This window comes from Dermacentor albipictus, chromosome 3, assembly GCF_038994185.2.
Source record: "Dermacentor albipictus isolate Rhodes 1998 colony chromosome 3, USDA_Dalb.pri_finalv2, whole genome shotgun sequence".
NCBI lineage: Eukaryota > Metazoa > Arthropoda > Arachnida > Ixodida > Ixodidae > Dermacentor > Dermacentor albipictus.
The window spans coordinates 58,343,175-58,356,613 of NC_091823.1; the positions used below are offsets into that span (position 1 = coordinate 58,343,175).

General features: G+C 47.9%; 1 protein-coding gene across 9 annotated transcripts in view; it reads right to left on the reverse strand.

Annotated features, from left to right (window-relative positions):
• Nucleotides 1-13,439, reverse strand: part of pum (pumilio) — a 141,836-nt gene that overhangs the window by 10,142 nt on the left and 118,255 nt on the right. For all 9 annotated transcript variants that reach the window (XM_065427852.1, XM_065427856.1, XM_065427854.1 and 6 more), the window contains 2 exons: nucleotides 6,731-6,868; nucleotides 6,294-6,625 (listed from right to left, as the gene is read on the reverse strand). In XM_065427852.1, the coding sequence (XP_065283924.1) occupies nucleotides 6,294-6,625; nucleotides 6,731-6,868 (470 nt within the window). The remainder of the gene's footprint in view (nucleotides 1-6,293; nucleotides 6,626-6,730; nucleotides 6,869-13,439) is intronic.

Genomic DNA, 13,439 nt, shown 5'->3' on the forward strand with positions numbered 1-13,439 from the left:
TGTAAGGCAGTACAGCACGGACAACTTCCAGTGAACTGACCCTGGCAAAATGTTCAAAAGGATTTTGAAGTAATAAGCATCTGTAAAGCATGGGCACTTCGTCCACTTTTGAGAACAGTTGAAGTGCAGTAAACTCCTGTTAAAGTAAACTGAGAATTCTCAGATATACTGAAAACGTGGGAACATTTGCTCACTGCAAAAAGAAAAAAAAAAAAGAGAGAGAACCTCTCTCACACACACACACACACACACACACACACACACACACACACACACACACACACACACACAGAGACAGACAGACAGAGAGGGAGAGAGACTTAATATGAACCGCTTCACATTTACTCTTCAGTTAAGACTAACTTTCACAGTGACCGCCAACCCTGGCTATTCTGTGCGGTGGGGATTGTAGTCCCGGACTGGGTGTACCCACAGAACATAAATAGAGAGAGAAAGAAAGAGAGAGAGAGAAGAAAAAACAAGTGTTGGCATGGCAGTGCTAAGGGAGGGAGCGAGAGAAAGGAGAAAGAAAAATGGGATAAGGTATATACAGTGAAACCTCAGTAAACCGTAGTTGGCCGGAGCTCAGAAAAATACGCACTAAACGCTATAGTACAGCTTAACCGTAATAGCATGAGATTGCCCACTTACCTGTCAAAAACGGAATTTAGAGAGAGTACGATGAAAGGGCGAAAACATGCACTACTTATTTACTTCGGTCGACAAAAGTATTATTTTCATTTGATGCCGCGGTGGCCTAGCAGCGACAACAGCGGCCTCTTACTTACTGAAGCTGTGAGCCAGCTTTTCGCCAGCCCCCTCTTCTCGGCTAACACTCGCATGGGAGATTCCTTGTTGGCATTGCACGTTCTCCGTGGATGCGCACGGTAGTGCTGCAGAAGTCACAGGGCACCTTTTTGATTTCAGGGTACTCCTCTCGTCACAACGATTGCATTCTCGAGGCTGACGTAACGTGCAGTTTCTGTCACTGTCGGGCCTAAATCACCTGTGCTGTCGCATTCCTTGTCGTCCTCATTACTGTTGTTAGGCGACACTTCGGCAACAACAGAGGCAACGATGGTGAAAAGTCGAACCTCGTAGCCAACATCTCTTTGCAGTCGCAACAGAACTCCCTAGGAACTTCTTCGCATGCCAAATGCCACACACCATAGTCAACGGTGGGTCCCTGTCGCGTGCCAACGCCGACTTGTTTGTGTAATGTTCAATAGCACGAACGATGTCCAGTTTTTCTTCTATGCTGAGCACCTGGCGATTTTTTTATCCGAGCTTCGGCATGATGCGAGTCCTAGCTTGCACGATGCCACAATGCTCTCTGGCACGGCGCTGCAATGATGTTGATGTGGCTTCACGCACAAACGCACAGGACGCTTCAAGGCCGTTGTTCTGATTTCTGAAGCATGTTGTTCTGCCGGGCCACTCGATGGGGACGACGCAATGGCGCGTTTGCACGACGAAGAGTGGAAACCCTACGTGTTTACCAATACATACACACTAAGCTGGTACGATTTATGCGGATACAAAACGCATTATGTTCTATGGTCGCTGAGTCCGGGATTTGGCTTTACTACCTTTAAAGCGAAACTACTGTTTAAGCAGGCACGGTTTAACGAGGCTTTACTGTACAGTCAAACCCGGATATATTGAACTCGAAGGGGGATCGCAAAATAGTTCAACATATCGATAATTTGATGTACAGAGATCGGCATGAGATGCTGCTCGCGGTCGGGACAAATGTTGACTTATCGGAGCATTCAAGAGCAGCGAAGTCCATACGTGCAACGTGAAGGCGCACTTTGTTATGAGAAGGGGGAGGGAACGCTAATCTTTGACTGTTTCTTGGTCTGGGAAATGAAGTTGAAAATGCTGCTTTCAATCATCACGAGACTTTGCAGGTGCGATAGTCCGGTGCCCTCCATTTCACAGTAACAACGCCGAATCAGGCTGAACGCCGACACCAGCTCAGCGGTTGTGCACAGGCGCATTTCCTCGTGACCACGGTGACCTTTGTAACCACTGGAATTGCCTTCCTCTTGGGTGCCAGCAATTACTGCCACCATGTCCTTGTCAGCTAGAGCGGCTACAGCTTGAACATTCGTCTACGGCCACTGCAGGACCTGCCTTGCAGAAACAATTGGCCACTGTGACCTGCTTAACGTCATTCCAGGCGCCAGTGATCATCTGAATGGCCCCCAACAGGTCGACTCCCATGCGGTGGTTAATTAGGAGCCTGAACAAACCTCCTCCTGTAGCGAACCTTCTGTGCCTTTATGATGCCCTGGTCCAGTGGCTGCAACCTCGCTGTTGTCTTAGGCGGGAGAAATTTCAATTCTATATGCTGCAGCTCACAAGTGGTGTGATGGCCTGAGCAGTTGTTGACAAGAAGGCAGACTCGGCAGCCTGACATGCCCAATTCAGTGTCCCATACCTGAAGGCAATCAGAAAAAAGCTGCCATGTCATCCACGCTTTCCTGTTAAAGCCGTAGCGTACTGGAAGCTGCTTACAGCTCTTGAAGCACCGAGGTAACATACTTCTTCCAATCATAAATGGCTTCAGCTGGCAAGATCCATCCATATTTGCTGCGAGCAAAACCGTAATGCACACTTTGCTCATCTTCCCACCGTGACATGTGCTCCAAGGGAGCACGTCATGAGCACATGGGCGTCTTGCATGGCAGCATTTGCCAGAAATGTTCAGTCTCATCCTCACTGAAGATTTCTGTGGGAGAAACTCTGCGGCAATCCTCAGCCACTCCTCGGAAAGCCACTATTGCATTTCCTGGCAGCTGACAGCTCCTCTTTTGCCTGAAATGGCTTTTCCCACAATGCTGTGGCGGCTTTTGAACCTCTGCAGTCACCCAGTGCCACCGCAAGAGTTTTCCTCGCCGAAAGCAGCTGCAAACCATTTCGCCTTTTCCATCAACATGGGCCATCCACAGGAATGTTTTTAGCTTGGACCTCCAGAAACCACGCATGCAATGCTTCCGCTTCTTTACGTTCACAGCCGCCATAGCTTGTACTACACGACAAAGCCGCACGTCACACACGCCACGCACGGAACATTCACCACACACAAAAGAAAGCGACGGGCATTCTGTCTGGCATGCGCTGATCTGGCTTTTCGGTGCTTGTGTACTGCTGGGAAGGAGAAAAAGAAAAGAGGGAAGGACAGAGAGAGTGGAAAGAGAGCTCGGCAGCGCTCGGCATTAATGGCCGTAATGGCACATGCACTGTGCCTCCCTCACACCCTCGCTCGCTTTTTCGCGTCGTCTCCTCCACTGCGGCTCCATTGGCTTCGTCTGCACTGTACTGGCCTTCGCCAAACTGGTTTTCTCGTTCCTTCAGACACGTGGCTTGCAAATGTCACGGGGTGCCGCGCGCCACACAACTCGCGGGAGATGCGAGGGGCATTGGGGAAAGTGCACCTTCCAGGGCGCGGCACTGCTCTAGATCGGCTGTCGCCAAGCCGGTTAGCCATATAGGACTCCGAAAACGTTGCTTGTTGCAGTATTTTGTTTCAGATAAAAAAAAAATGCTTAGTAATGGTTTCCACTGGTCGAGCAGCCTCTTCAAACACTTTCCCAACAGCCAATGTGCCGGCGAATGCTTCAACATATTTCTGACCTCGGCGCAATACATTCTTTTTGAACTCTTTAAGTCAATATTCCCGTTTCGAGCTATTCTCAAGGGGGGTGAGAGAAAACCGTCAACCAAAGCCTTGTCAACCTTCACAGGAAGACACGGAGCTCCTTTTAGGGCAGCCAAATTGATGAGATGGCACAGGCAACCAACCCCTATCAAACCTGGTTGAGCCTCTCTCAATACAGTAGAAACACCGTTTTTCTTGCTGATGATGACATTGGCATTGTCCGAGCACGTAGCCAACAGGTTTCCAACAGTCAAATTCCGAGACTTCATCTTGTCCAGAACCAGATTTGCAATCTTGTGACCCGTTGCTTCCTCTTGGATTGTCCCTAGGCAAAGGCGGCGGCTTTCAACTCTACTCGTTTCTTTAACGAAATATGCCGCAACAACGGGGTAAAGCTGCGTCTCCCTATTGTTACTGCCATCCACAGCGAACGGAAATACTTGCTGTTTTAGGGAATACAGCAAAGGAGTCTCCGCATTGGCAGCCATTTTCCGAACTGACGTTGCCTTTGTTCATCCACATGCATAGCGTTTCGCTTCTTCGCACTTGGGGAACATCTTCCGGAAAAGCAGTCCGGCATGGTTGCCGCCACTCAGCGGGATGTTGTGTTCAAGTAAAATGCAGTGAAGAGGCATTCTGCACAAATCACACCGAGGTTGTTGTTGCTGAGTACAAAACTTGCTAGGCTTGGCTGGCTGTCCGCGGCTCGCGTGTGTCCCTGATGCCATACTTGCCGCCATGTGAGATGTTCACATAACAGGCACATGTGGTGCAGAATCCGAACTTCACCCCTTTCTTCGACGGCATGAAGCACGGAAATTCTGCCGTGTACGATTTCAAAAACACTTGGAAGTACTGTCGGGGCTTTGAGCCCGCCATTGCACTGCGAATTGCATTGCACTGCCAGAGTCACACTGCGTCCAACGCGGCAGCTAGTCAAAAGCCGAGGCCAACAGTGCAGTGCTTGAACCTGACTGAAATCCAAACCCGCGCGAACAAAGGTTTGCGGAGGCACTAGAGGCACTATCGGGACTATCGAGCTTTGGATATGGATTTGTGACCACCCCAGTAGACGACAGAAGTCATTACAACCTTGCAGCTGCTGATGATGCTACCACGCATACGTATTGCCCTCTCGTGGCGGCGCAAGGTACCAGGGTGTAGTTTTACTACATTTTCACATTCTTTTTTTTTTTTGCATACACAGTCGCCGACCGATTTTCCGGACTCCAAAAATTCGGACATGCCCGATTATTCGGTCAGCCTCGCGGCACCGCCATTCTCCTCATAGACCATAATGTATAACAACTGCCGAAAGTTCGGACACCTTGCAACCTCTCGTCTGATTTTTCGGACACTCCTTGAGCCAACTCGGTCGAGAGCACCATGCACCGACTCTGACCGGTGCATGGTTCGACTTGCTGAACGCCATTTTTGTTTTGAACGGAGCTTCCTTGCTGCCCCATGAAGTGGCGCTACTGGAAATTCCCGCTCATCATCATCGTTTCTGCCTGGTTCGATAGAGTGGCTCTGCAGCAGTTCCGGTTTCAGCTTAGTAAGCCATGTCAAGACAATCCAGCAGCTGATTTGTTTCTTCGCGCACGACGCTGCGAGCAGGCCGCGTTTTCGTTTGTGCGACTGGTGTCGGCACGGTGGTGTTTGTGTGCTGTGTCGAGGTTTCGGTGATCCAACACGCCATACGTGAACATCGCGTCAAGGGTCTAATGGCGCCGACAGTGCACGCGCAGACTGCGCTGGGGAATGCCGGCAAGCGGGTGCCGGGAGGCCTAAGACTTGTCGCCTTCCGATGCGCTCCCTACTGATGCGGAAAATATTCTGCCGAGACTTGCGCAGTGGTTGCATTGCGATTCCGGACACCGTCTCGTTCGACAGTTTCACAGGTGCTGACACTGCTGTATTGACATGCGCAGAACTCGACGACGGCAAGATCATTCGTCAGGTTTCTGCTGCACCGCCGTACGATGACTCTCGAGTCGGAAGATGACGCACCATGTGCTATGCTGCCGTCGCATGCGGAGCGTGTACAAGCAGTGACTGTGCTTTCAGCCGCCAATAGTGACCGTACGACCCTCTCCGAGATTCAGGCTTATCTGATTGCGCGTAAACGGAACAGCATGCAACGGCGCATTCACGATTTCTTCCAAGCCTACTGCCGAGCCCGAATAAGTGCGTGAAAATAAAGGATTTAATTTTTTTTTCTTAATCTGCTTTTTCGGACACCTGTTTATTCGGACATTTTCGCAGTCCCCGTGAGGTCCGAATAAACGGTCGGCGACTGTTAAATGTTTTCCGTAAAATTTCAAGCAAGGCTAGCAAAATCGTAAGACTGCTTGAAATTCATACATTTTACGGAAAATTCGGAAGAGTTGGCAGGTATGCAATCAGCACTAGGATGCTGATAAAGCAGATACAGAGAACTGCAAGGCGGATGGTGGACTAACCTAAGCACATGCGCTACAGCACATGAAGTTGGATTCGAGTAAATATGGTACAGGCTAGTCATCACGAAATACAGTTCAAATGCATCCAGAATGATCCCTCAAACACAGCCTTTCATCACGTGCAACAGAGGCAAAATACATAAGCAGCCACATCCCCTACTTACCCATCAACGTAGGCGCACACCTCCTCAATCAGGAGGGCACGCTCCGAGCGTGAGGCATGCGTGACACACTTCTCGACCACGTTGCTGGCAAACTTGTGCTGGGAGAGGGGCAGCACTCGGCCCCGGACGGCGGCCACGATGCGACCCTTGTCCTCAGGCCGGCCGTGCTCCAGCACGTGCTGTACCACGTAGTTGCCATACTGGTCCTGCACCAGCTGCTCCGTGTGCTGGTGGAGCTCCTCCAGCACAGGGCCTGTCTGCTCACCTGTGCAGTGCTCCAGTATGCGCTGGATCACCCGGCATCCGTATGGGTGCGTCGACAGACCGAACACCTGCGAACGTCGAAGTGAACAGTGGCATGTTTCACCAAATTGCTGGGCAGTTTGTTTACGTCTGCTCGAGTGCCCCTCAATTTTCACCAGAAGATGCCTCCTCACCTGTCCTTGAAAGGCGTTGATGATAAATTGCAGTGCTGAGGGATCCACACACTCTATACACTTCTGTACAACGTGGTTGCCATTCTGGTCTTTTACACATTTCAGCACATGGCCATCCAGCTCTTTCACGACCTCTTTCTGCAAACAGGCAAGGAAATAAAAGAAAACATGGCACATAAAAGTAAGGAAGTCAGAAAGAATAGTAAGACAATGTTCGAAACCTGCTCACATGAAGCCAAGCTAAAATGGTGTGTAACTGAACTTAGATGTGGCGGCAGATGAACACGTAGGAAGTATTTTGGACAAATTACTTTCATAATTCTTACTTCGTAAAATCTGCTGTACAGTGGAATATGAATCTAACTAATCATGAATATATTTAGTGGATGTGTGCAAATACAGAAATTTTTAAATAATGTTAAAAACAATTACATAAGATTTCCATTACTCCAGTTAATTCGATTTTTTGAACATGCGATACTGGCCCATGGGCCCAAACTTTTGTTATTTCTATCCTAAAATTGGCTTTCACTAGATAATTCAAACTTGAACAGTCAGCATGCACGTGCGTTGACCACTTGGTGACCTCAGTACACTGCGGCAAAACTGACTTTAGGAGCCAGTGCAGTTTTCTTGCTAAAAAATCGGGCGCACATTCAATTTAAACTTTTTTTTTTTAGGAGCTCCAACACCTTTCCATACGTTCCATGTCAGTTTTGTACTTTGGACACATAAGAAGTGGGCACACGCTTGATTCAGTGTCATGTAAGTATCAGGAAACTACTGCCAAATATGAATGGTGTATGCTGCTTTTTTTTTTGCATCATGATTAATTCAACCTGCCAGATAATTCCATCAATTTCATATCCAGTAGAATTAACGGAAGTCGACGGTGTGCGGGTGCGCGCGTGTGTGCGTATGTATATTATATATACATGCACACACACATAAAATAATCACAAACACCTTTCATGAGCAGACACAGTAGGGCCTTGAGAAGAGCCTAATTCAAGCCTTCTTGAATGCTCTTTTGGAGATAAGGTTAATGTAATATTCGGCCCATGCCATGCTGTCATGCTGCACTACAATACTAACAGCATGACATTTGACTGACCGAAGAATAAAAATAGTCTGAATTGACTGAAAGACGAATTATCCGATGGACCACAAAAACAATAATTGCTTATGTCAGCATGACTATATCAAAGAAAGCCGCAATTCGTGTTTCTAGTTTTACACGAAATCTGCATGGTAGCTGGAATTCCTTACAAGTGCTCACAATGGCAACGGCCTTGCTATTTTCGTCATATTGTGGTAGCAGTGATTGCAAGAAAAGCACCAAATCTCAATACCGTGGCAATGTAACAGAAGTTGATCACACTGCGATAGCTGAATGATTGCGATTGTTTTTTCACAAAATTATCCACCACTTTTATCGCTAACTTGCCACGCTCCTCGAGATGCCACATGAAGCTGCTTATGACACTGACGTACAAAAATTCACTCACAATAGCAATCAAATAAGTTGCCCAGGACCACGTCACTATTTACATAGTCAATGACCAATTTCCCGGACAACCAATATTTCGGACATGCCCGATATGCGGACGCCTATCTGGCAATGTACAAGAATGTGTGGAATTTCGGTCACTGAAACCCTTGGACGTTTGATTTTTCGCACTTTGGCCGTGACCGCAGGTCTGAAACAGTATTGACTGAAGCCATCACCGCCACAATTTTGATTATCTTGAAGCCTCGAACAGGCGTTTTCGCACAGAACTGCTAGCAGCCGTAGCCACCACTGCGGCAATGTAGCTAGCTACCGTATTTACACGATTGTAAGTCGACTCGAATGTAAGTCGACCCCCCCCCCCATATCGCGTGACCGAAAAAAAAAAAAAAGCATCACCGAGGGCACATTCGATAACGAAAATTTATTAGTAGCTGACATGGTCACTGGACTACTCGTCTTCACTAGTGCTGCCATCGTCATCGTTGCTGAAGTCCCACAGCGCGTCGTGGTGCAGCGAAATTTCAAATTTGGCAAACGACCGCACCAGGACATCTTGCAGAATAGCAGCCCACGCCAAATGCACTCAACCGCACGCAGCCGTCAGGGAGGCTCTTTTGACAGGTCCGATTGGCGTAATTTCGCAGTCTTCTGCCGCCAGCCACTCGTTGTACTCACGGCGGAGCAGAACCTTAAAATTAAGGCGAAGGTCCGGGCTTGTTTCACGACCACGTCGCACTTCACTGGCAGTGACCGATCACGCATTTCAGCGACGTACGCCGCAAGTTTAGCCTACGGCTCTGGAAAGCGTCCAAACTTTGGCACGTGGGAAATTTCTCACTTGTCATACCAGGTGAAAATTTCGCTTCGCTGCAGTCGCCACTCTCGCACCAGCCGTTTACAAACATCGAAATTGCGGCCCGCTGTGCAGTGATTTGTTTCTTCGGCGTAAAGGATGGCAGCCCTTTTGAACGGTGCTGTGAACGAGTGCCGAACGATTAGTGGGCCTGGAGCACTCATGACGACTGGGGAAGCATAGAAGTAGCACGTAGCCGGCACTCAAGTAGAACACGTCAAATCAATACCATGCCAATACTAATCCCTTCAAGCAGAGAAAGAGAAACCAGCGAGCAGTGTCTGCTCTTCCATGAACTACCGATACTCCCCGCAAGCGCCGCCGTTCTGAGGGTGCCGCCGCAAATGGGAACAGCGGCGCTTCCATCAACTATCGACATCCCCCATGAGTGTTGCATGCACTGTAAAACTCTCAAAAATGTTGAAAAACCCTTCCGCAAAGCGAAATAACATGCGGGATAGCGAAAAGATACGGGTAGGGCCATATAGCAAACATAAAATTCTAACTACGTCGTAGCTCCCGTTGGTATCGCTTTTTTTTGGCGGGGCCATGTTTCAGTTTCGTTTGTAAGTCGACCCCCCAACTTCAGACTTTCAAATTTAAAAAAAGGGGTCGACTTACAATCGTGTAAATACGGTACTTGGACTTTCGCTACCAAGCTTTTTTTTTGTTTGGTGCTTTGTTTGCCATTAAAACATTTCGCCACTGTTACCAATGGTGCCGACTCCGCCTTTGTAATCCTCGCCAATGGCTTTGAAGCTTGGAATGCACGAGTTGCATAAACCCCATACCTGAATGTCAGCTTTGCCTCAATACAGCAGTATTACGCGGTGAAGTTTTCACAGACTACAGTAAAAAGTTGTTAAACAATAGCTTCGTTTTAAAAGTAGTAAAGTCAAATCCCCGACTCAGCGGCCACTGAACATAATGTGTTTTGTATCCGCATAAACCATACCAGGTTATTGCGTACCCATCTGTTAACACAAAGTGTTGACACATTTCGTGGCGCAAACACGGTGGTGCATCGTCTCCATCAGCAGCCCCTGCAGAACAACAAGCTTCAGAAATCAGAAAAGCCTTCAAGCACCCTGTGCGTTTGCACGTGAAGCCAAATCAACATCATTTCAGCGCCGTGCCATACAGCGTTGCGGCGTCGTGCAAAGAAGGACTTACGTCGTGCCGAAGCTTGGATAAAAATGACGCCAGGTGCTCAGCATAGAAGAAAAATTGGACATCGTGCTATCGAACGCGACACGAAGTCGGCGCTGGCATGTGCCAAGGATCTACTGTTGACTACGGCGTGCAGCACTTGGAATGCTAAGAAGCTGCTCGGCAGCGCTGGTGCGAATGCGAAGAGATGTCAACTACAAGGTTCGATTTTTCGACATCGCTGCCTCTGTTGTTGCCGAAGTGTCGACTACAGTATACACCACAGGGTCAAACAATCACCAAAAAGTACTACAGGGATGTCCTACGATGCCTACGTGATGCTGTGCGGCGCAACAGATTGGAATTGTGGTCAACAGGAAACTGGCACATCCATCGCGATAATGCTCTTGCACATTCCTCGCACTTCATTCAGACTTTTTTGGCGAAAAACCAGACTCTTGTAGTTCAACAGGCTTCTTACTCTCCTGATACGGCCCCTCGCGACTTCTGTCTAGTTCCCAAAATCAAGAGGCCATTGAAAGGAGCACGATTTCAGACAAGAGAGGACATTATGACTGCAACGACAGCTGAGCTAAACTCCATTCCGAAAGAGGCCTTCTCGGAATGCTTCCAACAATGGCAGCACTGTGTGGAGTCCCAAGGAGACTACTTTAAGAGGGGACGCGGCTTTCGCATTGCGAAAAATTGCCAAAAAAGTCTTTTTTTTTTTTTAAATCACATTTTCAGTTTCTATAACCTTTCTTCAATCTGAAACCCAAATATCATCACTGTAAACCACTTAGAAGTGCTCTAAACATTCGTTTTATCAGCCAAGGTGGCAAAAAATCTAGCATAAATCAAGAAAGAACAGCATTTTCCAAGCCACAATATCGAGGGTCGACTTCTCGAGCCCGCGACTAGGAATTTCGCACATCGGCACCTCGGACTACTCGAATAAGCGCACTGAGGGTCTACTCCCCGAACCCGCGACTAGGCATCTAGCGCGTCGGCACCTCGAACTGCGTGACTAAGCACATCGTGCATCGGCTCCTTGTATCTGCAGCTAGGCATTTCGCACATCGGCACCTCGGACCCGCAAACAAGCATATTGCGTGTTCACTCTATTACGATATTGTCATGATAGTTCGTAACAATATCTATCATACCACCCCTTCATAAAGAGAACCTCATCATTAGCTCTGTTCACTAGGCCCCTTGGGGTGGCACAGACACCTGGCTGCAGAAGTGATCGAGGCATCATACAAAAGTAAAATTCTGGAAAGCACCTATAGCAGCTGCATATCTATCACTGTCTCTCTGTTCTACAACCATTCTCAAGTAAAGGTGATGACTTGGGAGGCTGCTGACACTCAGAGCCTTCATTCAGTAACATGGTCAACTCTACCAAAAGAAGAAAAAAAAAAAAAAGCCTTACTGATTGTACTGAAGATTGCTATCAATCGGGCAGCCTACGGGTACACGCTACCTGAATGTACACTGGAACTATACTCATGCCCACACAGCGTTCTGCACGTCACTTGGCTTGAAACCTAGGCACCATGCTCTTTGTAGAGCAGCAGCAGCAAAGAATGCCCTTTAATAAGGAAAAGGGGGAGGAGGGGGGGAGCACACCAGACCAGAGGCCACATGTACAAGAAGCCCCACATCACAACACACCCCAAAGACTACAAATTTGGTGCCTCTTAGAGAACTGAAGAGAAGGTGAAACTTTGAGCCGTTTTCTCAAAACTGTTTTTCTACCTTTCTGCTCAGTTTCTGGAGCCGATTTCTTTGTTACCGTTTAACATATTTTGACTCGTTTTTCTTTTTTCATGTTCCTTGGGCTGCAATGTAGGTCGTAACATCCTCACTTTCTTATCTTGACCCTTTGCATGTTTACAATATGGCTATTCGTCTACCCTGAAAGTGCGCTTGAGGTGAAGGTAACATAAAATCTGGCACTCTAAAAAAATTTGTGTGGTGGAAAAAAAAGGGGAGGGGGGGGGGGGAATGCAAGAATGTCGCGACCTTCAGCACGCATTTGGCTATGCAGTCAATACTTAACAAGCCTTCTATCACGTTTTCTAAGTTCCCTAAGCTCTCCAGAAAGAGAGGGAAAAATTCTGCTCAATTTTATTGAATAAAATGTTCTCAAGATATCACTCTGAAACTTTTAGGGAAGCATCAGGGAAACATTCTAAACATTTGTGCCAATTTTCATCAAAATCCATCAAGAAATAAGGAAGTTGATTTTCAAAGCCATGTCCCCCATTAAGGGTGGTTAGGTTTACAATGCTCCAGTTAAGCCAGTTTTTTTCCTCCGGCCAAAGTCAGATACTTTTCTAACAGACCTCGCATGTTTGAATTAACCATCGCAAGTGCTTGTGTGCACGAATTACTGGGAGTTTTCGCCCATTGAAATACACATAGCTTTGACTACTGCATCAGTTCGAATTGACGAGATTCATCTGTACTAAGGGTAAAAACGTATGACCCACATTACTAAGAAGTTTGGTCGACAACTGCAGGTGACATCTACTAATACGAAGCAATGCACGAATACGAGATGCCGACGCGCAATGCATGCAGCTACGGTAAGCTCATGTTTATGCTCCTTGCATGGGGCCTAGGTTAGCAGTTCCTCCGAGTAGGGAATTTTATAGGGAAGTTTCGACGTGACCACTTGCCAAGAGTCATTGCGGCACGAGACGCTGACGCACATCGAGCTGGTGGGGCCCACCGAGCTAGTGGGGCCAGAGCAGTCAGAGACGGGCTTTGTCGTTTTCCTATAGCATAGCGACGAGAAACCGAACAAAATTAGCAGAAGGGCAATGCTGGAATATAATGCCGCTAAAACATAACGTGATACTCACTTCCCACTGCCTGCAGCAAGGAAAGGCTAGGCATTTTATAACTTACTAAAATCATGCAATACGTTTCCAATGACTCTATGCCATATGCAATGGTAATAGTGGTGCGCTCCGGCACCCTTTTTCACGGACCGGTTTGTGGCGGTGGAGCTCATGCTGCTGGCTTCAGCGGTATGTCTGACAGCGAACGCACAGCAGACCTCCCAGAGACAGCACACAGTATGTACATATATTTCATTCGTCGGCCCCTTTATTTTGGCATCACTCTGACATGAGCTTGTCTACGGTGCCTGGCACATATGGTGAGTGCACACCTTGTGTTGG